The 27379-nt window shown below is 47.2% G+C and overlaps 1 protein-coding gene and 1 non-coding gene across 6 annotated transcripts in view; one reads left to right on the top strand and one right to left on the bottom strand.

Annotated features, from left to right (window-relative positions):
* POLG (DNA polymerase gamma, catalytic subunit) overlaps positions 1-27100 on the bottom strand; it is a 70181-nt gene extending 43081 nt beyond the window's left edge. The window contains exons 1-8 of one of the 5 annotated variants that reach the window (XM_029574666.1): positions 27033-27100; positions 25057-25150; positions 19856-20006; positions 12012-12657; positions 10445-10640; positions 9916-10083; positions 3346-3492; positions 525-604 (exon numbers count right to left, since the gene is read on the bottom strand). In XM_029574666.1, the coding sequence (XP_029430526.1) occupies positions 525-604; positions 3346-3492; positions 9916-10083; positions 10445-10640; positions 12012-12598 (1178 nt within the window). In that variant the 5' untranslated portion in view covers positions 12599-12657; positions 19856-20006; positions 25057-25150; positions 27033-27100. Of the gene's footprint in view, positions 1-524; positions 605-3345; positions 3493-9915; positions 10084-10444; positions 10641-12011; positions 12658-12893; positions 13109-13583; positions 13905-19855; positions 20007-25056; positions 25151-27032 lie in introns of those variants that run through there. The other 4 variants (XM_029574670.1, XM_029574667.1, XM_029574665.1 and 1 more) reach the window with 4 other exon arrangements.
* On the top strand, positions 14038-14110 carry TRNAR-UCG. Its single transcript has one exon. It is a non-coding gene; the product is annotated as a tRNA-Arg (tRNA).
* Positions 27101-27379: the final 279 nt, after the last annotated feature.

The raw sequence follows: 27379 nt of genomic DNA on the forward strand, positions 1-27379 counted from the left end.
TTCGGAGAAGGTGCTGCCAGGATGCCTCCCCTTACATTTCTGAGTTGACTGAATGCACATTTTACAGGTTTTGCTCTTTTTTTTTTTTTTTTTTAAACTCCCGACGCAGTAAGCTAATGTTATGCAAATGCGTCGGGAGTTAAAAAAAAAATTTTAACCCGAGCGTTAAAAATGGGCACTGGAAAGCAGCGTGGAGTTTTTTGGTTTTTTTTTTTAAACGCTCAGCTTATTGCATCAGCCTATAAGTGCTTATTCCCCGGAAGCTAAAGAATTTACACCAAGTTCTCACCAGAATCCTCTTATTATAAGCGTAAAAGCGGCATATACCGTAAGCGATTTTCAAAAGTCTATTTACACATATAAACATTTCAAAAATTCATTGAAATTTCAAAGGAGTTAGGCACATAAAAACAGCAATTTTTAAAAGTCCATTTATGTGTGGAAAACCAAATTTTATGTTTAGTTAATTTTTTGGAAAATTTCCTCCATAGACTAAGTAGCGGGTAGGTCATTTTGGCTCTCACCTCTCCATGAAGAGTGGAAGTTGCTCCTGAAACACCTCATGTGTTGCCCGGACATCCAAGGCACAGTAAGTCATTAGATTCTGCAAGTTAATAAAAACATCAGCGAGAAGATCTAAGTAACGAGCAAGAGAGAGAACACAGCATAAAACATACTGTCAAAGTGGAAGGTGGCGCAAAGAGGAGCATAAAAGGGCTCAGGGAGATGTGGGGAAAAGCGGAGATGGAGGAGAGTGATAGAGCTGCAACGGGGTGGAGTGGAGTCTGGAGGAGGAGCATGAGAGGGCTGCACAGGTGGAGAGTGGAGAGTGTGCACATGGACAGGGATGGCTCAGAGAAATGAGCCTTTCACCTGTAGGCCATAGGAAAATTGGTTCTTACCTGCTAAATTTTCGTTCCTGTAGAGCCACAGATCAATCCAGACTCCTGGGTTTTGCCTCCCTGCCAGCAGATGGAGACAGAGAAAGTTTCACCGACACTGTACATAACCTGGTGTACCACCTGCAGTTCCTCAGTATTGACCTGTACCCAAGCCACGATGACAACAACAATAAACTTCTAAGCAAACTCCCTTCCCCCAACAAGCAGGAGATGAAGTTATGAAGTTGTTCAAAAAACAAATTTAGGAAATGAGTTTTCCATTAACATAAGCAATCAGCACTGGAAACCTCCAACAACTCTGCTCTATATATGAAGCAACCGTACGAGCAGTGGACACTCTCTCTCCCCCCCCCAGAGGCGCCTCAACCCGAGACATCTTAGCCTTGCCTCGGGGCATCCAAAAGACGGGCCACTTAGCTGCCAGCTCCTGCTTGGCGAGATAGGCCTCATGCATTAAGGAAACAAAATCCTCAGAAAAAACGCTGGGTCCTCCCCTGTGTCTGCTGGCGCAACTCCCCCTCCTCCAGGCCCCTGATGCACTGGAGAAAGCGGGGGAGGGGAGTCCCTGCCTTCTTCAACCATGGCAGGAGTCCTGCCATGTGGAGGTAAGATGGCTGCCGTCTCTTTCACCCCCCCCCCCCCCCCCCGGGCCTCCCCTTTGCCGAGGCTCCCTCGCCTCCAGAGACACAGGCAGGGCAGAGAAGGGCCACGTTGAGGCGAGAGCACCTCCCCCTGCAGGCCCGACAGGCTCTCTCGCGCTCAGCGGGAGATGGCATCAAGCGCGACAAAGCCCACGGCTAAAAATAACCCCAAGGAGGAGAAAAATAAAGCTGCCACCACTGTCCCAGCTCCAGGTGCTGAGATACAGCCCCAGTCGCACGGTTTCCTCCTCACCCCGACAGACTCCTCAGGCGCTCCGACGGAGAAAAATAAACAGGCCTCACTGCTTTTGATTTTTTTTTGTCTTAAAGTTCAGCCATTAAAGAAACAAACAGCCTCTCGAGTCACACAAACAAAAGCAATAATCTCCTGTGTCTGGTGCTCCAGGGTACTGCAGCCGGCCGGCCTGGGTGAGAGGACCTCAGGGGAAGCGAGGGAAAAGGAACCCTAAGCTTTCCGTCCCCCTGGAATCAAGAGTGGAGTCTGGCCAGGGATTTCCAACCCCTCCCGCTCGCCCTGCCCAACCAAAGGGATGGCCCATGAAGAAACCTAACACCTCTGGGAGCTCTGTCTTCAATCTTCTATTTTCAGTACTAAACTAATCTTAGTTATTTGTTTATTTTTTCAAACTGCTATCAGACTGCAGGTTTGCACCTCTACCATCTGCTGGAGACCGAGAAATACTGAGGGACTGCAGGTGGCTCTCTCGGTTATGTTCTCTGCCTCCCTCTGCTGGTAGGGATGCATAAACCCACTTGTCTGGACTGATCCAGGGTACGAACAGGAACAAGCTTTACTGTCCCCGTCAAAGAATTAAAAAAAAAAAAAAAAAAGAATACTTTCCTGGCTGCTTGATCCACAGGGTAAGGAGGGAACTGGACCACAGCTGCCCTAAACCCCTAGGATATTTCGGCATGAGCTACAATTGGTCGCCTTGACCAGGAAGGATGGGCCCACCAGGACCTGACAACCTTCCGGGAGGAGTCTTCCAACTTTTATCTTCTTGCATCTTTTTTTTTCAATCCACTCCAGACTGGAGGTTTTTCACCTCTACCATCTGCTAGAGATAGATGAATACAGAAGGGACTGCATGTGGCACACCGGGTTAAGGACAGTGTCAGTGAAAACTTTCTCTGTCTCCACTTGCTGGCAGGGAGGCAAAACCCAGGCGTCTGGACTGATCTGATCCCACCTTCATTTTCATGTTATTATTTTAATTTTCCCTGGGAATTTCGATGTTATAACACCACAAAATCAGTGGGAAAATGATTTAGTTATAACCAACAGGAGAAAAGTCAGTGGAAAAGTACATTTTTCCATTGATATTTCTTTTTGTTATAACATTGAAATTCCTAGGCAAACAAAAGGTCCCTACCTATGCAGATGGTGATCCCAGTCCAGTTCCAGGGGCCAGAGCAGATGTGTTCCCATCCCAGCTCCCGTCAAGATTCTTATAAAGCTGGGACCTCTGCAGCACACCTTAGTCACTGACTTGTGAAAAGGATAGGATGAGAGACAGAGAATGAAGAAATGCATTCAAACATGTACTCCTGCCACCCTCCTCCCTCACCCCCCCCCCATCCCATATTATTGAGGAGGGGCAAGCAGCCATGGCAAATGCCTTGAAAATCTTTCAAATCCCTGTCCCTTTTCACTCTGGAGCCTGGGAGCACTTCCTCTACAATACTCCCAAGCCTTCTCTAGCCCCAGAGGCCCGAGTCCGGACTCCAAAACAATCGCAGAGGGGACCTTGTTTTAAAGCTTCATGCCTTCCATTTCTTACCTGAAATTCCTTCCGGATCTCTGCCATGCTCCCCTTCACAAACAGCTCCCGGGCCTCTTTGTCCAGAGGGGGTCCCCCTACATAGAGGTTGTGCACGTCTGCCAGATTATTAATGCTGCTGATGTTCACCCAATCCCAGGCAGCGATCTGCAGCCAGAGAAACATGCAGTATGAACTCTGCTCTCAAACTGAATCACTCTGCGGCAGGAGAAAGATACAGCCTCAAATATTAAAGGTGTGCAGGATATTACAATACCAGCACCCCTCTAGTGTATCGGGGCCAGAGGTTATAGTTAGTTTCTTCTATAAAGCGTGAGATGTAGTTTTCCCTTACGCTTCAGGGACATATGCCAAGGAAAAAAGGGAGCTGAAACCATCTCTCATCCTACCACACTGCTCATTTTGTTTTCCTAGTCGCATACTTAAATAATTTAACTTGCACAATTAAGACATATTGATACCTGAGCTCCTCTTACAACCCTCAGAAAGGTTTAATCTGGAGAGGATGCAGCCCGAGTGCTTGATAAATGCAAGGTTTTTTTTCTCTTGCTAAGAGCTACCATGGAGAAAAGAAGGTGGCAAGGCCCTTCTAATTGAGAAAGCTGGAACTTATATTGAGAAGGTTCCAGGATACTCGGAAGGCTCTTTCATAAACATCTGGGATTTGTACATGAGCTTTTGGGTTCCCATAGGGCTCTTTCCGCAGATGCTCCCTGTACGTACCCGGATCAGTCCAGACTCCTGGGTTTTGCCTCCCCTGCAGCAGATGGAGACAGAGAAGTTTTGGTGGACTCTATCCTATACCCAGAGGTGCCACCTACAGTCTGCCAGTATCACAGTGTGATCTGTGGGCATAGTTTAAAAAAAAAATTAAAAAAAAGTATAGACAGAACTTAGTAAGATTTCTTCGCGTTCAAGGCAGCCTCCCAGGGGCTTGGCAGGTTCTGAGAGGACCATCCCCCCTGGTATCTGAGGCAATTGGAGGGGGGTGCGGGGTCGAGGACCCTGTTTGCCACTCCTTCCCCTAGCACTTTGGGGTGCTACCGGGGAGCCCGGATCACTCACCCCAGGAGGCACCGGACCCGATGCTGACAGGTTGTAAAAAAAAAAAAAAAGAGCTTTAATTTACTTTGAAAGCAGAGCTTCTGTCTGGGCTGTGCTCTCCGTTGGTATTTTTCTCTGGATTGCTATTGCTAGGGTGAGCCACATTCGGCTTTCGTTTTCCTCCGTTGCCGTTTTGTGCTGCCGCGGGCAGCTGCTTCAATGCCGCGAGGTACGGCCTGTAGAGCATGTGGAGACGTGCGCGCACGCGTCTCCAGAGAAGGCCTTTGCTCCACCTGCCTCCCCGGGGGGAGGGAACCTCCGGAGCCGCCGAAAATAAGAAAAGTAAGTCAAGCCGGGGAGACTCGGCCGGCCACAGCACAGCGCTGGAACGGAGGCCATTTTGGCTACTTTTCGCGTGGCTGAGCATGTTGCGGGAGGGGAGGGGAAGTCCCCCCTCCATTATCGCTGTGTCCGTCTGTCCCCGCGGGGGGGGGGGGGGGGGGGGGCGGCAGCCCATCTGATTTTTCCCTTGATGCGGCTGAGGACAGCCCTGAGGGGGCATCGGATTCCTCTTCATCCTCCTTTTCCCTCAGACTTCATAATGTTATTGCATAAGGCGTTTAAGGCCCGCAAAGCGGCAAAGAAAAGTTCCGCGTCCCTGCCAGCGACGCCGGGCCCTCCTGCTAAGCAGCCTAGACACCCTGATAAAGTGGACAGGCTGAGACTGTAGCTCCCCCTTCGTACCGCCGGCAGAACGATTCCTCCGTGGATTCTGAACCAGAGGATCATGATTTGGGGGACAAGCCCCCGAGGGGGGCGGATCCGGGTGACAGTCCTGACAACGTAATGCCACAGGCAATGGAGGGGGATGACCCTAAGGTAGTCCGTCTATTCAAGAGGGTTGGATTGGAGCTGCTCATCCGGCAATTCTGGAAGAGTTGGGTAATGAGACTCCATAGGAAGATTCCTAGATGGGGAATATTGATCCTATTATGGTGGGCTTTCGGGGGCCAACTAGATCCTTCCATTTTCATCTCTCAGTCACTGACCTGCTCTTTCGTGAATGGGACACCCCAGATTTGGGTTTGAAGGTCAGCAAAGCGATAGATAAGCTGTATCCGTTACCAGAAGAGGTCCTGGACCTTCTTCAAGTCCCCAAAGTGGAATTGGTGGTGTCGGTCGTAATAAAAAAAGACCACCATCCCAGTGACTGGAGCGACGGCGCTTCGAGATCTCCAAGATCGCAAGTTAGAGGTTCAGCTCAAGAAGATATTTGAGGTCTCTGCGCTGGGAGTCTGGGCTGCCGTGAGCAGCAGCTTCTCTTTGCAAGTGAGCCTTCGATGGGTCCAACGATTACAGAGTGTATCGTCTCTCTCGGAGGAGGAGGAGGCCGCTCAAGGACGACGTTTGGAAGCCGCTGTAGCCTACAGTGCGGATCCCCTGTATGACCTTCTTTGTACATCTGTCCGTTCTATGGTGTCAGCTGTCTCGGCCCGCAGATTGCTCTGGCTGAGAAACTGGTCTGCTGATGTCTCCTCCAAAGCTCAGGTGGGATCTCTACCGTTTAAAGGCAAGCTGCTATTCAGAAAGGACTTGGAGGATCTAATCCACTCCTTAGGGGAGAACAAGGTCCATCGGCTGCCAGAGGATAGACCTAAGATGAGAGTTTCTTTTACTCCTCGGTCCCGCTTCCGGGGGAATCAGAGATTTCATTCTTCTAGGTCGTCAGGCTCCTCGGCTAAACAGTCTTCCAGCCGGCAACAGTCCTGGTCGCAGTCCTTTAGAGGCTGTCGCTTCAGCAGACCTGGGTCAAGCCAGTCTGCAGGAGTGCCTAAGTCCTCACAATGAAATGAGACCGGTCCCTTCCTCGGTACCAATTGTGGGAGGCAGACTTTCGCAATTTTTCGAGGAGTGGACCAAACTGACGTCGGACCAGTGGGTCCTCAGTGTGATAAAGTACAGCTACGGTTTACATTTTCTTCGGTGCCTGCGAGACCGCTTTTTCGTCTCCCCATGCTCGTACGTGGAAAAGCGTCGGGCGGTGCAGGATACATTACAACGCCTCATCCAGCTCGGAGCCATCATTCAAGTGCCTCCCACCGAACGGCGAAAGGGACACTATTCCATTTACTTATTGATGCCAAAGAAAGAGGGCACCTTTTGACCCATTCTCGACTTGAAGAGTCAACAGATGCCTTCGAGTACCTTGGTTTCGCATGGGGACCCTGAGATCAGTCATTACTTCGGTGCACAAGGGGGAATTCCAAGTGTCTCTGGATCTCACCAAAGCGTATTTACACATCGGTATTCAGCCCGACCACCAGAAGTTCCTGAGATTTTCGATCCAGGGAGAGCATTTTCAGTTTCGGGCTCTGCCATTCGGTCTTGCCATGGTGCCCAGGACCTTTACCAAAGTCAAGATCGTGGTAGCAGCGCAGCTCTGGAAGGACTCGATTCATCCGTATCTGGACGATTGGCTGATCCGAGCGAAGTCGGAAGCTCTCTGCCATGCAGCGATTCACCGGGTTATTCAGCTGCTGCAATCACTAGGTCACTAGTTTGGGTGATCAACCTAGCCAAAAGCCATCTGATTCCCTCCCAGTCCTTGGAATTCCTGGAAGCCCTGTTTGACATGAGCCAGGGGAGAGTTTTTCTGACGGGGGATCGCATTACCAAACTACAGGGACAAGTGCAAGATTTGAAGTCCAAACAGCCTCCCAGAGTTTGGGACTATCTTCAGGTCCTTGGTTCGACGACCAACTCTGGAATTGGTCCCATGGGCATGTGCTCATATGAGACCTCTACAATCAGCATTGCTGTCCCTTTGGAACCCAGTGTCAGAGTAGTTTCATCTTCCTCTTACAGAATGTGCTCATTCCAGTCTCGATTGGTGGCTCCTCTTGGACAACTTAAGCTGCAGTGTCCCTCTAGAATTTCCCGTTTGGACGGTGGTGACCACGGATGCCAGTCTCTTGGGCTGGGAAGCAGTTTGTCAGGACAAATCAGTGCAAAGTCTGTGGTCAGTGGAGGAATCCCAATGGTCGATCAACTGTCTGGAGACTAGGGCGGTTCGCTTAGCATTGCAGGCTTTTTTTTTTACCACTCTTGCGGGGCAAGTCGGTCAGGGTTCTGTCTGGCAATGTGACAGCAGTGGCTTATATCAATCGCCAGGGAGAAACCAAGAGCGAACCGGTAGCACTCAAGGCTCAACAATTGATGCATTGGGTGGCACAGCATCTAGCCAGGATTGCTGCCTCTCACATTGCGGGAGTCGACAATGTTCAGGCCAATTTCCTCAGTTGACACAGGCTAGATCCCGGGGAGTGGGAGCTATCCATGGAAGCCTTTCACCGCATATGCGTCAAGTGGTCCTGGCCAAGTATGGACCTGATGGCGACCTTTCGCAATGCCAAGGCCTTGCTTCTTCAGTCAACGCAGAGAACCAGGAACAGAAGGCGTGGACGCCCTGGTTCTTCCCTGGCCGACAACGGTACTGCTGTATGTGTTTTCACCTTGGCCCCTCATCGGCAGGGTGCTGCGCCGAATAGTCGCACCTGGCAGAGGTAATCCTAATGGCTCCAGAATGGCCAAGACGTCCGTGGTTTGCGGATCTCGTCAGTCTAGTGGTGGATGGGCCCCTGAGATTTCAAGGGCTTCCACGACTTCTACATCAGGGTCCTGTTTGTTTGGAAGAGGCAGATCGCTTTTGTCTAGCAACCTGACTTTTGAGAGAAAATGTCTCATGTTATTCAGACGCAGTGGTGACTACCCTTTTGCGGTCTCAGAAAACCTCTACCTCCCTAGCCTACGTCAAGGTGTGGGGAGTCTTTGAATCATGGTGCGTCACGAATAAGGAGGAACCAACTCGGGCCCTGGTGTCGGATATTTTATCATTCTTACAGGTGGTATTAGCCAAAAGGTTTATCCTGCAGCTCTCTCAGGGTACAAGTAGCGGCTCTCAGTTGTTTCCATGGTAAAGTCCATGGGGTAGCCTTGCCCGTGCATCAGGATGTTACTCATTTTCTCTGGGGAGCAAAGCATTTACGTCCACCGATCAGAGATCCTTGTCCCTCATGGAACTTAAACCTGTGGCTTAAAGATTTGTGTGCGGTGCCTTTTGAACCCCTGAAGAGAATGACATTAAAAGATCTGACGTTGAAGGTAGGTTTCCTCGTGGCTATTTCCTCGGTGCGCAGAGTTTCAGAGCTTCAGGTGCTATCATGCAGGGAGCCTTTTTTGAGAATTATGGATACGGGAGTTTCCTTGCAGATGGTGCCTTCCTTTCTTCCGAAGGTGGTATCCTCTTTTCATTTGAATCAATCGGTTGAACTTCCGTCTTTCCCTAATTTAGACCAGTCTGATCCCCAATCTCGGGACCTAAGAAAGCTTGATGTTCGACGGGTTCTGTTGCACTATTTGGAGGTTACCAACAGTTTCCGGATGTTGGATCATCTTTTTGTATTGTGGAGTGGCCCTAAAAGAGGACATAAGGCAGCTAGAGCTATGATCACCTGCTGGTTAAAAGAGGCTCTAGGTGGCACCTCAAGGGTATAGGACGGAGTCCGTTAAAACTTCTCTGTCTCCATCTGCTGGAGGGGAGGCAAAACCCAGGAATCTGGACTGATCCGGGTACGTACAGGGAAACAGACCTTCAGAAATCTGAAAGGTTTTAATGATGCACAAACTTCAAACCTTTTCCGTCTGAAAATAAACAATAGAACTAGGAGTCACAAAACGAGACTCCAGTGGAGATGACTCAGAACCAGGAAATATTTTTTCACAGAGAGCATGGTGGACATTTGGAATGCCTTTCTGGAAGAGGTGGTAAAGAAAACAATCAATGAATTCAAAGGGGCATGAAATAAACACTGCGGATCCCTAAAGGCTGGAAATGATAACGAGAGGTGCATGGTAGTAATCTGCACAGAGCAGCAGTTACTACTCTTAACAGAGTGCATGAGGATTACCATCCTCAATCAATAGCCTTGATGCTTTTGATGCAAATACAACATCACTCCCTGCTTTGATGGCGGGGCAGGGGGGGAGGGGAACTGGATACAGACAACAACCAACATGGGTCCTGACTTTTACAGTCTGGGATACTAACACTCCGATATAAGAGAAAAAGAACAGGACTACTTCTATGGCCAAGTCCCAAAGTAAAGAACGTCAAGCAACATTGTCTGAATCATCAAGAAGGCTCCTCACACAGTAAAAATGTTGCCAGCAGTAATTTGTTATGGGTTTGACAGTTGCTTGGTTTTGACTGATTGTAAATATTACTATTTTTATCATAAAACTTGGGGGTATCCTGCACAAAGTGGCAGATACTACCATAAGAAGCTTGCTGGGCAGACTGGATGGGCCATCTGACCTTTTCTGCCATTACTGTATATTACTATGACAGGCCTGGTATAAGGACTCTACTGTAAACCAATGAACTGGTCCAGAATCCATGATCGTGTCTTCCAAGTCATGCTTCATTGTTCAAACACCAGCACCCACAGCCTCGCCTTCAATACTCACTGGTAGCCCTTTGGCCTTGTTGCTGGTTTTCTTGATATGCTCCTTCACCTCCTGCAGCCCTTTCCTCTTTCCATGTTTACTGGCCATCCAGAGGCTGCGCTGAAACCCAGTCAGGCCAGAGATAGCCATGTGCATACTCATAGTGTCCAGGAAGCGCATCCGGGAGCCCTGCAATGCACAGAGAGAGAGTCAAGGCTACAACAAGCAAAGGTCTGGACTGTTTGCTTGAACGACTGCATTTATATTTCAAATGCAAATAAGGAAACGTATCTCCCGGACTCTGCTAATGCTTTTCACAATCCCCCACGAAAGGCTAAATTTCTTATCAAGGAAAATGTGGTTTCAAGACCCCCCCCCATGGTAAGTAGGTAAGGAACGAGAAGGAACACCAGCGGGTCAGACACAATAGCAAAAGCTCTAAACTGGAATAAGGTGACAAGCATAGCACAACAGGGGCTGGTGCCCAGATCACTAATACTTGTATCAGCAGCAGCACCGATATTCTTCTCTCCCCCCGTGGAGGACTTACCGTGATCAGATATTGCTCTTTAATGTGTGCCCTATCAAAGCTGACATTGTGCCCCACTACCAGCCTCTCTGTCCAGTTCCGTTTGCTGAGGCAGCTGGAGGTTGTGGCGGTTTCCAAGGGAATAAGGTCAGACAAGGTCAGCTGGCTGGACCAGGTGTAGCGATCCTCTACCATCCGCTTACTGCACCACGAATACCTGAAGGAAAATCCTCACTGTACGTAATTTCATTTTCAACCAACATCTCATTCTCTATTGCCTTCAATAATCGACGAAGTGCAGCAATGCATATTTTATCTGGGAATAACCAGATACAGTGCTCAACAGCTATGAATAAAAGGAAAATGTAAATATATTTAGGCTTCTGAGAATACACTTGCCACCAGTGAATTGATTTTTAACAGCTGGAGAGTGGAGGGATCGAGGCTGAAGAACCCCTGCTCAGCTAAGGGGAGGAAGCAGCCAGCGGAGCCGGGCAGTAAGGGAACAACTCAGAACCAATGTAAGGAAGTATTTCTTCACGGAAAGGGTGGTGGATGTCTGGAATGCCCTTCCGGAGGAAGTGGTGAAGACTAAAACTGTGAAGGATTTCAAAGGGGCATAGGATAAACACTGGGGGTGGATTACTGAAGTGGAGACTAGTACCTGATGATACTACTCTTACTCAATAAGCCTTCGCAACAGTTAATGCAACTCCAACATTGCTCTATGCTTCAATGGCAAGGGGAAATGTGGAAAAGAGGATTTGTATTCAGATAACAACCAACAAGGACTGAACTTCACAATCTGAGTAAACAAGCACGGGGGTAGGTTGCTAATTATGGTAGTTACTACCTTAAATCAATTAAGCCTGATACATCACTTTGAATGCATATACAGCGTTGCTCTCTGCTTCAACGGCAGGGGGAAATGTCTGAATGCAAATCCTCTTTTCCACAACAACCAACAAGGACAGAACTTCACAATCTGGGTAAACAAGTGCAAGGGTAGCTTGCTTATTAAGGCGCTTACTACCTTAAACCAATTAAGCTTGATACATCACTTTGAATGCATATACAGCGTTGCTCTCTGCTTCAACGGCAGGGGGAAATGTGGAAAAGAGGATTTACATTCAGACAACATCCAACAAGGCATTGATCTGTGCAGTCTGGGTAACCAAGCACCGGGGTAACCTGCTTGATGTGGTGGTTACTACCCTTAACCATTAAGCCTTATGCTCACCTTTGATGCAACTCCAACATTACTCTCTACATCAATGACAGGGGATGGCAGGAAATTTGAATCAAACAGTTACCAACAAGAGCCCTGAACTTGGTGGTTGATGAAACAGATAAGTATGGGGGAAAAAAAAACCACCTGAAATCAGGAAGTAGAATGGCACAGCAGACCACAGGAAACACCAGCTCTTTTTCCCACCCCCTGCTGCTGAGCAGAAATAGCACAGCAGAGCCGGCTGCAGCAGTGGGAAATGTCTTGGGGGTCTGGGAAGCAGCAAGAATGTGTTTGACCTCAACTGGGACCCCCAAATGCACAACATCACATTTAAAAAAAAAAAAAAAAAGCCCTTACCAGTTATTTGGGGAAACAGCCACTGCCAGGGTTGGACAGTGACCTTCAGCCATACAAACTTCCACATCAAACACCAAAGCCTGTTCATCTGGGAAATTCACAGCCTCCTTGTCTTCACCTGGCCCGTACTTGGTCCATCCAGCTTCCATGGCCCATTCCTTGGGCACGGGGGGCAGTTCACACTGCAGCAGCTCATTGGCCGCCTTCAAGTAAGGGAAGCTCTGTTTCTGAGCCAGAACCCGGAAGTGCTCATCGATGTTGCTCCCGTACATCTTTGGCAGCTGCAGTTCGACGTCGGGGACGGTGGAGGTTTCTTTGCCCCACAGATCATGTCTTTTCAGGTGGTCTATGCTCTTCTGAATGCTTTCTTCAAAATACTGCACCTGTTCACCCCGGAATATCTGCTCATGAAGCCCCCTGGACAGCATCTGGATGTTCAGTGGGTTCACGCGCCGTTGGCTGCTGCTAGCTTCTGCCTCTTCCTCTGGCGTTTGGCTGACAGAGGACCCCATGGCACTCCTCAGTGCCCCCAGTTTCCATGCTGGTAGCACAGGGGCCAGCGACTTCTTCCAGAGCAGGCGGCTCATTTCGGACAGATTCCACCAGCATTAAAAGCAGTCATCAAGCTTCATTTATTTAGCAATTCCTGAGATATAATACATTGCACTTATTAGAAATGTTTACAAGTATGAGTCAGAATGCAAATATAACATAACTAAATAATATGAATTATCAATTTTAACACAACTAAATTATCCGTGGCTCACTCCCAGAAGAGGTGGTGATCCTCAGGTCTACTTGGCAAAAGCCAAAACTAGAATTATAAAACCCACAGCTGGCAAATGTATTTGTGCCTCCTCTTTTGCCAAACTTGATCCCCACCTCTCTCTCCCATCCAAACTCGATAAGAGGCGAGCCAGCACCCGTCCTTTCCTGACTGTTCATCTGCTGCTTGCATTTCAGTCATTTTTCCACCCCCTCAAGGGACTACAGCTGCTCCTCCTGATCACCCCTCCTTAAGGCCCTGCTGTCCAGCTAATAGGTGTTAATGCATCTGTTCTCCAGAAACTTGCCCAAACCCAACTATACTACTAGCCTTGACCACATCTTCCAGCAACAAATTCCACAGCTTATTTTGCAATAATAATAAAAAAAAACAAACAAACCCCAAACTTCCTTATATTTGTTTTAAATCTGCTACGAGTTAGTGTCCCCTGGAGGAGCTTTATGAATGCATGGAGAAAGTGGGCCACAGCAAGCAGTGAAAGGTCCGTAAACTTCCTGTGTTCTACTGAGCCTTCCGTGTATCTTGATCGTTCCCAAAGGGCTTTCTAAAAACATTTCTTTTGGGTCGGTCAAAGTACTTAAAAGCATCTTTTACAAGTTTCTTTGACAATCATCAATCCATTCCTGGCTGGTGCTTCCAAACTAAAAGGGAAAAGGATCCCTAGCAAGCAGAGCTACTAACGCATGGCAAGAAAGGATGAGAGCAGCCGTCCCTACACCCAGGAGCACCCAACAAATGACCTTATAAAACAGAGATGCACAACATCAACAACTAGAAATAATTACAAAATCACTTGGTCATTGAAATCCAGGGTGCGGGAGGCCAAACGACCCCCGTCCGTTTCTACCCGCCCCTCGCTGACATTGCTGGGAAACGACGCCCGTAGAACGGCTTCTCGCAGGGGTTAAGGACCCGGTGGAGGCCTAGGAAAGCCGGGGCCTAAATTAAGCGCGAAGGCGGAGCGGGGCGACCGGCAGCTCCGGAGCCCCGCCCATTTCCTTCTCCTCCCATTTCACGCGTGCTCCTGCAGCTCATCCAGCGCCGGGAGAAAAAAAAAAAAAAAAAGCGAGCCGTAGTCCCGGGGCACCGTGCGGTAGCGCTCCGGGCCCCTCACGCGAAACGGGGGCCTCCTCGCCACGCGCAGGGGGCTTCGGTGCGGTGCTCGGATACTCCCTCGGAGCAAGTGACGTTCGTCGCCCTGCAGCACTTAAGAGAATGCCCACCCGAAACTTTCTAACTGGCCGCGTGGCCTAATGGATAAGGCGTCTGACTTCGGATCAGAAGATTGCAGGTTCGAGTCCTGCCGCGGTCGCGCTTTTTTCTTATGGCTTCAAGACATTTAAAATGATTAAAAATCAACAGAAATAAATGTGATTATGTTGTTATACTTCTGATTTTTTAAAATGATTTACTGAACATGTAGGCAAAATATATATCTTTAAAACTGCTTTTCTCAACCTAAGGTCTTTGGTAAAGGTTGCCAAATTTCACCACTCTCTTCTCTTCCTTCTATCCCCACCCTGCTGGCAATCATCATCACCTTCCCTATCTGCCCCCTCATCACATAAGAACATAAGAAAATGCCATACTGGGTCAGACCAGCATCCTGTTTCCAACAGTGGCCAATCCAGGTCATAAGAACCTGGCAAGTACCCAAAAACTAAGTCTATTCCATGTTACCATTGCTAATGGCAGTGGCTATTCTCTAAGTCAACTTAATAGCAGGTAATGGACTTCTCCTCCAAGAACTTATCCAATCCTTTTTTAAACACAGCTATACTAACTGCACTAACCACATCCTCTGGCAACAAATTCCAGAGTTTAATTGTGCGTTGAGTAAAAAAGAACTTTCTCCGATTAGTTTTAAATGTGCCCCATGCTAACTTCATGGAGTGCCCCCTAGTCTTTCTACTATCCGAAAGAGTAAATAACTGATTCACATCTACCCGTTCTAGACCTCTCATGATTTTAAACACCTCTATCATATCCCCCCTCAGTCGTCTCTTCTCCAAGCTGAAAAGTCCTAACCTCTTTAGTCTTTCCTCATAGGGGAGTTGTTTCATCCCCTTTATCATTTTGGTAGCCCTTCTCTGTACCTTCTCCATCACAATTATATCTTTTTTGAGATGCGGCGACCAGAATTGTACACAGTATTCAAGGTGCGGTCTCACCATGGAGCGATACAGAGGCATTATGACATTTTCCGTTTTATTCACCATTCCCTTTCTAATAATTCCCAACATTCTGTTTGCTTTTTTGACTGCCGCAGCACACTGAACCGACGATTTCAATGTGTTATCCCTATGACGCCTAGATCTCTTTCTTGGGTTGTAGCACCTAATATGGAACCCAACATTGTGTAATTATAGCATGGGTTATTTTTCCCTATATGCATCACCTTGCACTTATCCACATTAAATTTCATCTGCCATTTGGATGCCCAATTTTCCAATCTCACAAGGTCTTCCTGCAATTTATCACAAAGGGTCATGGGGAAAAGAAGGGCACAGTTTACAGCAGAAACCATTCTTTATTTAATATTAAGTTTTATACATTACAAAGGGTTCTGGCGTGCATTTTATATGTTGCATGAATCCGTTTTTCATAGGGCATTAAACCATAGGTAGAAGTGAAAGAGAGGTGATGGGTGTCCGTGAAATGTTTGCAGGAAAGAAAGGTTGGATTCCCTGAGCACTTTCAATGGCTCTGTTTGAAGAAAGCATAGGGGAGGCGTCAGTGCTGGTGGTGTTCAGCCACCCTATCGTCTGATCTCTCTCTCTCTCATCACAAATGACCCCAGCTCCTCAAAGAACTATATTACCCCAAAACTGAAAATGCCCTCCAGCTACGCATCCCACCCGCACCTACTTCTCATGTCACCGTCCTTCCAAAAGTGCCGCCCTGCCCACTTCTGGCGCCCTAGGCCACCGCCTACCCCGCCTAATGCTTACGCCGGCCCTGGGAGTTGTTCTAATTGTCCTGCTGAAATTCACCAGAGTAAAGTATTGGCCGACAGAGAACAGCTGAGTATCTTAAAATTAAGACATGACCAGGGAGTGAGGCTTGTGTTTATTAAAATATTTATGTTTCACCTAAACAATGTTATGCCAGGCAAATTACAACTCAAGTTAAAAAAAAAACATAAAAGTAAAATAAAGTTAAAACAATACATTGCATTACATAAAAAAGCCTCACAGAACAAAAACGCTTTTTATCTTTTCCCTGAATGCTTTGAAAGCTTGCGATTGCTTTACTTCCTCAGGAATGGTCTTCCGCAACGAAGCTCCAACAACTGACGAGGCTCGCTTTCGGGTTGCCTGCAAATGAGCTGCTCCAAAACTGTGAATCAACAGAACGCGGAGCTCGTAAAGGAGTGGATGCGCCAAAGAGCTCTGAGAGATGCTTTGGAGCATCCTTTGTCAAAAAATGAAGGGCAAAGAAGGACCCCCCCCCCCCAAGGGTTGCAACTAGAGCAGAAGGGAGGGCATCATGCGGGTCTGTCAGCGCGCTCTCCCATGATGGAGGCAAGGCACGAAATGGGGGGGGGGGGGGCAGGGAGTGCGGGGGGAATAGGATGGGGGTGGGAGGAACCAGGTGGACTGAATGTCCTTCCCTACTCATGTCCCATTCCCCAAGCCCCCTCACTCCAGTGAGGACCTGAGCTTCACCTTTTGGCATTTCTGGCATGGAAAAAAAAAAAAGGAATAATGAAGGGGGAAGAGACAAAAAATGAAAAAAAAAAAAGCAGGGGCTTCGTGGAATGGAAGGAAAATTGGGGGAGAGGTGAGAGAGCTTTGGGGGAGAATGGGTGGAGGAGCGTAGGATGAGGCAGAGGTGGGGCAGGTCTGCAGGAGGTGAGACAAGGGGATCTCTAGAATCTTTGAATGAGTTCTCGTTCTAAATGGGAAAGACTCTTTATATTTTACAAACGTGCAGGACGGTGCTATGATGCTGAATTTCCCGACCTACGGTATATTACTAAATACCTACTCCCCTGTTCACAGAGGTGCATTGCCTTTCAGCGCATTATCAGCGAAGGGGCCCCGCAGTCATGAAGCAGGATGGGTGCTAAGGACATTTCTCACAGTTTTACTAAGCTTTTTTTTTCCTGTAGGCACAGAATGGGAGAAAAGCCTTAGTAAATCCGGCCCAGAATCTCCAGCTCGCTTTATTGGTCATTATCTCTGTGGTTACATAATTCCCAGGACTTAAATTTGGGTGCTGGGGGGGATATAGTAGTTTACATGTGAATTTGTTCATCCTGGGTGCAAAGGCCATGGGCTATGGTACAAACATTTCAAATAAAGATAAAATGCTGACCAAATAGGATGTGAGGGTTTTGTTTTTTTTCGTTCTTATCCTCTAATCCCTAACCTGCATGTATGTATGTAAACCTCACAATCTTCCATAAAATGGTGAGATATGGGAAGCAACAGAAACGAGCACTATACCGCCCTCATGTGCCCAGGGCAAGTTTTGTTCACTGTAATCCCACCCCCATGCCTGACTGGAAAAAGGCTCTTTGGAAATCCTAGAGGCAGCAGGGATTCCCTCTCTAACTGTCAGTACCCGCTCTTGCTTTTGTCCAGCTCAGGTACTGACTAGAGGTCCCTCTCCAGCCAGCCACGGTGGGCAGATTTTAATGAAAGTTAAATAAGAGAACAAAGAACACGACTTCAAACTAAAATGTTAGCCGTGTGGGCCTTGCATCTCCTCACTGGCTTGTCCTTTGCTGGGTGGGAGAGGCAGAAGTTTAACGTTAGATGTTGGCACCATGAAATGCTAAAACTGGATGCTGCCGCTTCATGTGACATTTTAAATCGGTTAAATTTGCTTACGTGTGCTGCCCTTAAAATAACACCAGGCTGAATATTCAGCATGATTCCAAGAGTATCCTATATCAGGGCACGCCTCCTGCCACAAAAAAAAAAAAAGTGCTATTCCCAGAATAATAGAGAAATCACTTGAAATGCACCACGAAGCTTAGAATAGTACGGAAGTTTCTCTCTGATTAAAATGTGAGGCAATTAAAACTTCCGCTGCTAGAAGTGTGGAAAGTGCACTAGCTTCCAGCTGGTGATCTGCGGAGGAGTCCTGCTGCGGCTCGTCCTCGTGCTGTCGGGCTGACACCTGTCCCGCCGTGCCAGGGACTGGCGGAGGTGCTGCAGGGCTTTGAGGAGCTGCCAGTTCTGCTGAAGGAGCCGGGCCCGGGCCTTGCAGGCTTCCCGGTGTTGCCGCTCTGCCAGCTCCAGCTCCCGGGTGGCACATCTCAGCTCATGCTCCATGCCTTGGGACCTGCGGGGCAGCGAAACGGCATCAGAGAGCATACAAGAGCGGGCGACGGCAGTTCTGGTTTTCAGTCCGACCACATGTACTCCAGTGCCTCTTACCCCTAGCATCACCCTAGGGGTTTGGCAGGAGAGGGACTTTAGGATATCTCCCAACAGTCACCCCCTTGCTGATAGCAGTGCAGTGGCTAACGCTTCGGACGGCCCTCGCATTCCTCAGAATGGGAGTCGTTTCCTAAGGGAGTCAGGGGAGGCAGAAATTAGTAGGGGACTGCCTAGGAAAGAGGCAAGAGGCCTGCTATAGTATTGTACATACACACAGGCACATATATATACATATCTACTATATCTACTGCTATATCTACTGTATATAGCTCACAGATTTGTGATTCTGAATGTTTGTTGTTATCCACAATGAATACATTGTAGAAACTGCGGAAATGTATATACACACATATCTACTGTATATAGCTCACAGATTTGTGATTCTGAATGTTTGTTGTTATCCACAATGAATACATTGTAGAAACTGCGGAAATGTATATACACACATATCTACTGTATATAGCTCACAGATTTATGATTCTGAATGTTTGTTGTTATCCGCAGTGAATACATTGTAGAAACTGCGGAATACAAGAGAAGCTAAATAAGTAAATCCCTCAGTTAACAGAAAAAGTGACATTGACAAAATAATGTTCTCTGGAGAGGACTCTCAGAAACAAAGGAAGATTTGGAATAGCTTCAGAGAGACCTTATCTGATTTAGAGAAGGCATAAGAAGAGGTCTTTTTGCTGAAAAAGCCTGAAAGGGCGAGCTAGTATCCAGCCTCCTGCCTAAAGACCTGATCTGCTCCGCGCCCTCCTGAACAGCCAGAGGAGCGAGGCCACCAGCACAAGGATTCCCAGCCGAGCAGGGCTGCAGCATTTTGGCTCTCTCGGGGCACGGGATTACTAGCCCTGATGAGAAAGGCGCATCTTGCAATAAATCGGGAGGTTGATGCTTTGTCCGGATACATTTTGGGAGTTACATCAGGCGTTCAAAAAAAAAAAAAAGGAGAATTGAAAATTTCTCCCAGCTTCCCTGCTAGATTTTTTTTCAGAGTAACTTTATTACCCGGACAAAATTTAGGTGGATAAAAAAAAAAAAAAGGCAGTGATGGAAGCATGGCTGGGGCGTGGCTAAACGTTAGCCAGGGAGCGCTGAAATTCAGTGATAGCTGGGGGTGAGGGTGGGTCCGGTCAGAAAATTATCTGGATGGGTTTATGAGGGCAACTTTAGCCAGGGGCAATCAGAGGCCGACCTATCTGGACAGTGCTATTGAGCATTTGGGCAAAGTTACTCGGGCAACTGAATATCTGCCTCGCCAGGATTTAAGCACAAGGCTGCTTTCGGCCTTCTTCTGCCATTGGGGCGGCATAGTAAAAGCCCCAGAGGGCTGCAGCCGACGGGTTTCGCCACATTCCCCTATATATTCCCCGGGTTATCTAAGGGGACGGGCAGGATTTTCACAGTAAGCCAGCAATAGCATGTGGGGTACAGTGGGGTGAAGATGGGGGGAAAGGCCGACATAGCCCATCGCACACATTCAACGCTCTGTCCTTAGGTGTAAGGCAGTAGCGACTGGATTTTTTTTTTCTCTCCAGGTCCTTGCTGTGAATCTTGAATATTGTTTCTCTTCAAGAAAACTGTCCTTCTGGCACGATCCCTGCTCGGCCTAGGCCTAGTTCACGTCTGCATCGTCTGACAAGCGGTTTCAGCAGGTTTACCTGATCAGATATTCCTTGGTTAAGTTTGCCAGCGCTCTGTTGAGGGTTAGGGCCTCCTCTCTGTAACCTTGCTCTAGTTCCTTTTCTAAGACCTCCATTTCAGTCCTCAGCTCGCCCAGGTTCCTCAAGTCCTCTGAAGCGGGAAAGGGTTCTGCAGACAGAAAGAAACGCATTGAAAAATATGCCAAAGGGATAGGCTACAGGAGGCGGGCGTGCTGCGGACCTTCTTCCATTTCACCAAATTCAGTGCATTTAATTTATTTATGTATTTATTTAGTAACTTTTAAATACCGGCATTAGAAAGGCACATCATGCCGGTTCACATAATAACAAAAGCGAAGGAAATACATTATAACAAGGGGATATAAGTATAAGATTTAAAGACTATAATATAAGTATATAAGATTTAAAGACTCATTCTTGGTGTTCATCACTTACAAAACGATGTGCAAGGCTTCGAGAATAATGTGGAGCATTAACGTTTCTCTAGAACGTAAATGCTGGCGCCCTCCAAGTCGTTAGGAGGCAGCCATGGGCACGCCAGCTAAGGGTATATCTGTTTGCTCCTGCTCTCCGGTGCCAGATTACCCAATAGGCCCAGTAGGCATGTCCCTTGGGGCCCCCGAGGTTAGGGGTCCCCTATTCCTGTAGGCTGACTGTCAGTATTGCTGAAGGTAAAACCAATAGGTTTAGCACGGTGCCTCTAAGTCTGAGCGCAGCACCTGAGCGCTTAGGAAGCCTGTGCAAGGTGCTGTCATTATGCTAGGGCTCAGAGGCCCCACATTGAGGTTTTGTGCTTCGCCGCAAGGAAACTATGAGGACAGATTTTGCCCCCCCCCCCCCCCCCCAAAAAAAATGTTGGTGCCTAGGGGCCCTAGAGGATTTTAATCCGCCACTGCTGCTCTCTATATCTGTTTCCAACATGCGTAGTCCTTAGCACCTGAATAAGCACGTGCTATCATACCCAGGGTCAGATTTATATCTCGTACGTCCAGGCGCAGGTAAGGGAAGATCCCCTTTCAAAGCTGCATTGGAAGGTGCATGAACGCCCTACAAACATATGCTGTGAGCAATGGCAGCTCTCTCTCTCTCTCTCTCTCCTTGTGCCCACCCCAGAAAACGTGCACACAGTGCCTTCCAGACAGCAGGTGGGCCCAGGTCAGGTAACTACGCCCCCTAATGGGAAATCCAGCCCTGATCATGCCTCTGCCCTTCCTCACTTATTTTGGGTGATGACATAACAGGTAGCGTCACCGTCACCTCAGCCCCACAGCAGGAACTAGAGATAAGTGCAGGGGGAAAGGGAAGGGGGGAGCCCCCTTATCACGGGTGCCCGAGGAAAGGGTCAGGTTCTACTCTCTTCCGGGCTTTCTTGGTTGACCATCAACTTGCAAGAGGACACTTTCCTCACATTTATTCCACCACCATTCTTATTTTGCATTTCCTTTCCTCTCTGGAGATGTCCATCTACAGGATAATCTGTAAATCCCAGGAGATCTTTAGGTGATATAACACTGTAAGTAATCTGAGTGTTTAGATATCAGATAAGATTTGAGTCCAGTTAATGAGGGTCCAGAAATTTTACACTTTTGAGTTACATCATAGGAATTTATTTTAGCAACTAAGGCATTCAGTGGTTAGATATGGTAGATACTATTTCAATCTTGTGGTTTAGCATAGTAAATCCCTTTTGTTAGAATGCTTAGAAATCCTCTATGTCTGCTTAATCTCAACTTGCAGGTCACAAATATATTTGGAAGCTAAATACCCAGCATAAAAGAAGCAATTACCCAAACTTATATACATTAGGAGTACTGAAAATGTCTGGACAGTCTCATGCTCCCTCACTCTTTGCTGCAATCCCGTTCATCCCTCTCAAGGGTCTGGTCTGTGTCCCATCCAGCACGAAGTGGCAGCCAACTCTACCCTGGCTAACAAGTGACAGGGTTGTCACACTACCACTGTCCCAAGGTGGCAATCCTGGAGCACTTACAGAAGGCTCTGTAAACGGTGGCAAACCGGAGGCAGGAATGTACCTCAATTTCACCTGCAGAGGCGCATGCAGAGTGCACGGATAATTCAGCATGCGGCGAGACATAAAAGGGATAAAGCCTTGCTCTTTCTCTTCAGCTTCCTTCCTTCTGAGCTTCTCTGTCCTTCATGCAAATGCATAGGAGGCAGAAATTGATATCTTGATTGGATATACCACAGTTGGATTGGATATACCACAATCCGTTGGGCACCGAGGCCGTAGGATGCAGAAATTGATATCTTGATTGGATATACCACAGTTGGATTGGATATACCACAATCCGTTGGGCACCGAGCCCGTAGGATGCAGAAATTGATATCTTGATTGGATATACCACAGTTGGATTGGATATACCACAATCCGTTGGGCACCGAGCTCGTGGGATTCACAAGCTGTCTGGTCCTAGCTGGCGGGTTCTCACAGGTTTCATATGGCCGATGATGTGCGCTGGAGGCCACCTGGCTACCCAAAAGTTTGTCAAGGCCACAGAATTTTGCAAGGCTGTGTCTAGCCGTAGGAACGGTCAGCAGTTTATGCAGCAAGAGTAGATTTCTTCTCAGTACAGCATGGTATCCATTTCAGAATGGCCAATGACACCACTGGAACCAGGTGCCCCTTCTTCACCGGCGCCAGAGCCACCTGTACTGTGGAATCTACCTTTTATGTTGGTGAGGGCCTGTGACAAACGTCCTGAACCTCTACTTTCAAACCTTATTGGCCCTAATGAGCTGTGCAGTAGTGGGAGGGTTGCTTGCTCACTCTTTGGGCTCCCATCCCTCCCTCGTTCCCTTTTAAACTCCTCTTAGGCGCTCTGCTGCTACCTTTCCTGACTGGTTATCCTGTTGCCCTTCCTCTCTCTTAAGCAACTCTGAAATGCCTTTACTATTCTATTGCTCCCCCTCCCCTCTCAAAGCTGGCTCCAGGGCACCTGCCCAGTTATGCGGCCCACGCTCTGACTGGCTAGGCCTCCTTCAGTCGTCTAGACTAGTCTCTTTCTCCCATGGAACTTAGGAAGATAAATCCTCCAGAGATCCTTTGGCTGAACTCCTCTTGGAATTCTCCTCCAATCAGATGAGAAAGCAAACGATGCTCTATCAGGGGCCCTGGAGCCCAAAGAGCAAGCTGCCTCTCTCCAGCTCCCTCGTCAATGATTCCCCCCCCCCCCTCGGGGGTTCTAGGTGTCTATAACTCTAGACCACTGGCCCACCCTTTGGGGGACTGAACCTCCTATCAATCTAAAAAGCCACTAACACCTCTTGCACATTCCATTGCTGGAATTGTCCTGCTGTTCAACCGACAGAAATGCCCAGCCAGCTCTACAGAAGGTTCCTCTAATTGATGTAAGACTGGGAAATGCTGAGGGATATATCCCCATGCAGATTATTAGAGAAATTCAGAGAAGGTGAAATACTAGTTTTTTTTAATGTAAGTCAGGAGATGCCACACGTCATCCCTATTCTGTTTCTATTGGTCCCTGGAGCTAGATACCCATATTCTCATCTGCCCTCAGGTGGCTTTTGCCAGTTACCATTCACACATGACAATAAATATATATATATATATATATATTTATTTATTTTTTATTTATTTATTTAAGTTTTTTATATACCAACATTCAAGACAATAGTCCCATCATGCTGGTTCACATAAAACAGGTGTGCAAAATAAACTTAAATTTGAACAATAGTGCGGAAAAGCAGCAGTTACATGTAACAAGGAAAATAGAACTTGGAGTAATAAGGAAAAAAAAAAGGAAAAGAAGAACCAGCTAATTACATATAATTACATTTTAAGAGGTGGCTAGTAGTGATATTCAAAGTGAGGTGTGTTGGTTGTTGGGAGTTAATTAATATTGGAGTTAGGAAAGGCCTGCATGAACAGCCAGGTCTTGAGTCTTTTCTTGAAGGTTGAGAGGCTAGGTTCCATTCTAAGATCAGGGGGGATGGAGTTCCATAAGGTAGGACTGGCTGTGGAGAAGGCCCGATCTCTTAGCGTAATGTGTCTGGTAGTTTTGGCTGGGGGTACTTGAAGTGATCCTTTGTAAGCATCTCTTGTCGGTCTTGTTGAGGTGTGTAATCGGAAGGGGAAATGAAGGTCAATTGGGGCTAGTTGATAGATGTTTTTGTATATGGTGAGAATGGCCTTGTAGATTATTCTGAAGTGGATGGGTAGCCAGTGGAGGCCCATTAGGATAGGGGTTATGTGGTCTCTTCTCCTGGTGTTAGTGAGTATACGGGCAGAGGCATTTTGAACCATTTGTAGTGGTTTGGTGTGAGAAGAGGGGAGACCAAGCAAGATGGTGTTACAATAGTCCAGCTTTGCGAAGATGATTGATTGTAGAATCGTTCTAAAGTCCTGAGTGTGGAACAGAGGTCTTATTCTTTTCAGCACTTGGAGTTTATAAAAGCAATCTTTGGTGGTTTTGTTGATTGTAGCTTTCAGGTTCAAGCGATTGTCAATTAGAACTCCTAGGTCTCTCACTTGTGTAGTTTTTGGTATGTCTGGCTGATTGGGGGTGAAGGAGCTGTTCTCTGGTGTGATGAGTAGTAGTTCCGTTTTGGATGAATTTAGTACCAGGTTGAGGCTTGTGAGAAGCTGTTTGATATTTTGGAGGCATGCTTCCCAATGAGACAGTGTTTTCACGAGGGACTCCTTGATGGGGAGCAGGACCTGGATATCATCAGCGTAGAGAAAATGTTTGAGATTGAGGTCAGTGAGAAGTTGGCATAAGGGTAACAGGTATATGTTAAATAAGGTAGGAGATAGGGATGAGCCCTGAGGGACTCCTACTGACGCGGGGTACAGAGAGGATTCTTTGTTATGAATCATAACCTTGTATCCTCTGTTGCTGAGGAAGGTTCTAAACCACGAGAGGGCAGTGCCTGAGATACCTATAGCTATTAGTTGGTTGATGAGAAAGGAGTGATTAACAGTGTCAAAAGCTGACGAAAGGTCCAGTAGGATCAGAAGGAAGGCTTGTCCTTTGTCGAGGCCTAGGATGATGTGGTCAGTCATGGAGACTGGCCACATCATCCTGGCCACATGGAGACTGGCCACACTTTTAGCACAGGACATTGCAGCTCCCAGTGTTGGCACATGCAAAATTTAAAGTAATAGCTGGTCACACTCACTAGTTGGTTTCTGGACTTTGTTGAGATTACTTTATTACCTTCATCCTGGTGACTGTAGCCAGTAGGTGGTCTGCGTGGAAGAGACACAGCAGGAGGCTTACGCTGCAGGGACGCTTTCAGCATTCTCTTTCACTGTCAAAATAAGCAAACTTTAAGCTAGGACCCAATACTTGACATGCTTGATGCTCATAAACCTCTCTGACCTGGACCGCCCAGTACTTCACAGATAAACCAGAAAGGATGGGCATTTGTTTGAAGCAAATTGAAAACCTGAAGCAACAATAGTCATTTGCTGTTTGGTTTGTTTCAAGCAAACCAAAGTCCTACCTTGTCAGACAAATCTGAAAAATGTTTTGGTTTTTTTTGGGTTTGGCAAATAGCTCATGAACGGCGGGCACGATTTGTTGAGAAATATTTTGAGAATGTGACCCCTGCCTCCCTCTGTCGCTTCCCTGCCAGCCCTGCTCCCTTTATTTATTTTATAGTAGGGGCATCGAGGCTGAAAAGGGTTGAAATGAGCCTCCGTGGCCCCCGCCCTGCCCGGTCCTTTCTAGAAAAGGTCATAAAGCTGGCACCACTTTTAGTGAGGGCACAGCAGGGCAGGAGTGACTGGGAATCACTCCTCCTCTTTAAGCCATTATGGAAGGGGGTAAAAGGGTGGGTGGGAGTGGCCACTGGGTTCTGTTAGGTTTTTTTTTAATTTTTAATTCATTGCTTATTTTGGTTTGGCAAACGAATCAAACCTTAAATGAATCAAATCCCCCCCCCCCAAAAAAAATCCTGAAACAAAAATAAGAAAATTGAAATGAAAATCCTCTTCACATCATTTTATGATTATTATTATTTGTTCATTGAAAAATCCAGATTAACACAAAAATGTATACCTGGCAAGCTAGTCCTAGAAAGAAGATCAGATTTACTAAGTATTTGTTCCAGAGAATGGTACAAACTCTTTAGTACATTGCTGTAAAATGACTTTCTCATGTTTTAAACCTATGTCTCCTGAATCCTAGCCTGCTTTTAAACCAGTAATTATCATTCCATTCTTTGGGAGTCCGTCAAGGATGTGCACTGCCTCCACTGTATGCAGATATATCTCATGCATATTCATCGTGGCTATCCCGAAAACTCAACTAGCTGGACAGGTTTTGGGGGACCAGGTTGGGAAGCACTGCATTAGACCGATAGTTCTCAAATCTCTCCTCCTCCCACAAGCAAGCCTGCTTGTCATAATATTTCTAATAAATATGCATGAGATACATAGCTGTATACATTAACCTGGTTATTAGACCCGGCATATTTATTAGAAATACCCTAAAAAAACAGACTGGTTTAAGGGGGCCAAGGACAGTTTGAAAACCACGAAGACAGTTAGTAATGTGCGCAAAAGTCACCTGCTAAAGAAGCAAAACATAGACTCGAGCCATCAATACCATCAACTCAAGCTGCTTATGAATCTGCCAAAGAACGCTGAACAACACGTATATGTAAAACCCACCCATGACCCAGCCAAATTACACACCAACCCCATACGTGGATCCCAGAAACTGTTCAAAACCCGTGACTCTACCACAATAGTAGATGCATAATAGGCAGATGCAAACCGTCAAAACCATACTCAAAGCTCAAATTACTCAGCCCAACGCATATCTGTATGTGAACCAAACCAACCGTCTGCAAACTCGACAGAAGCCCCTCGTCGTGCATGGCGCATAGCCTCTCCCTCTTCTGCACATAAGTGACCACACCTGAACACATCTGGATGAACCAGGTGGACACGTGGGAAATACGGTGCCAAGGCATAACAGTTTTGAAGATACTGTTGTGCAAGAAGAAGAAAACCCCTACCCACTAGTAAGCCGTGTGCTGGCACCCTCTTCTCTCGCCCCTGTGTTTGGGTATCGATGCTTAATTCTCTTTACCAGAAACATTAGAAAAAAATGCTTGCTTCTATTCATTCTGTAATCCCTATGAACACAATACTGAAAAGAATGAGCAAACTAATGCTACTTACACCAAGTTACGGATCCGGGCGACTGCAGTTTGTAGCGTGTGCGTGGCTTTTCTGCTGTCTGTACAAACCATTTCTGGTTGCTAGGATGCAGCTTTTGCCCTGTACACAAATAGCACGGTAGAGGAGACAGGGAGACGGCACAGTCTGACACGGTCTAACCCAGGATATACAGCCCCTCCCCGGCAATACAAATTCAAATTAATTTGTAATTCATAATAATAGGGACAGCAGAGCGCCCCCAGTGCCGCCCCCATTGCCAATTTCTTAACGCAGTGCATATCCTTTACAGTTAATGTCGTTCTTTCTTACCTACACTGCCGGCATAAACCATAGATTACAATTATTCA

Source organism: Rhinatrema bivittatum, chromosome 13, assembly GCF_901001135.1.
Source record: "Rhinatrema bivittatum chromosome 13, aRhiBiv1.1, whole genome shotgun sequence".
Lineage (NCBI taxonomy): Eukaryota > Metazoa > Chordata > Amphibia > Gymnophiona > Rhinatrematidae > Rhinatrema > Rhinatrema bivittatum.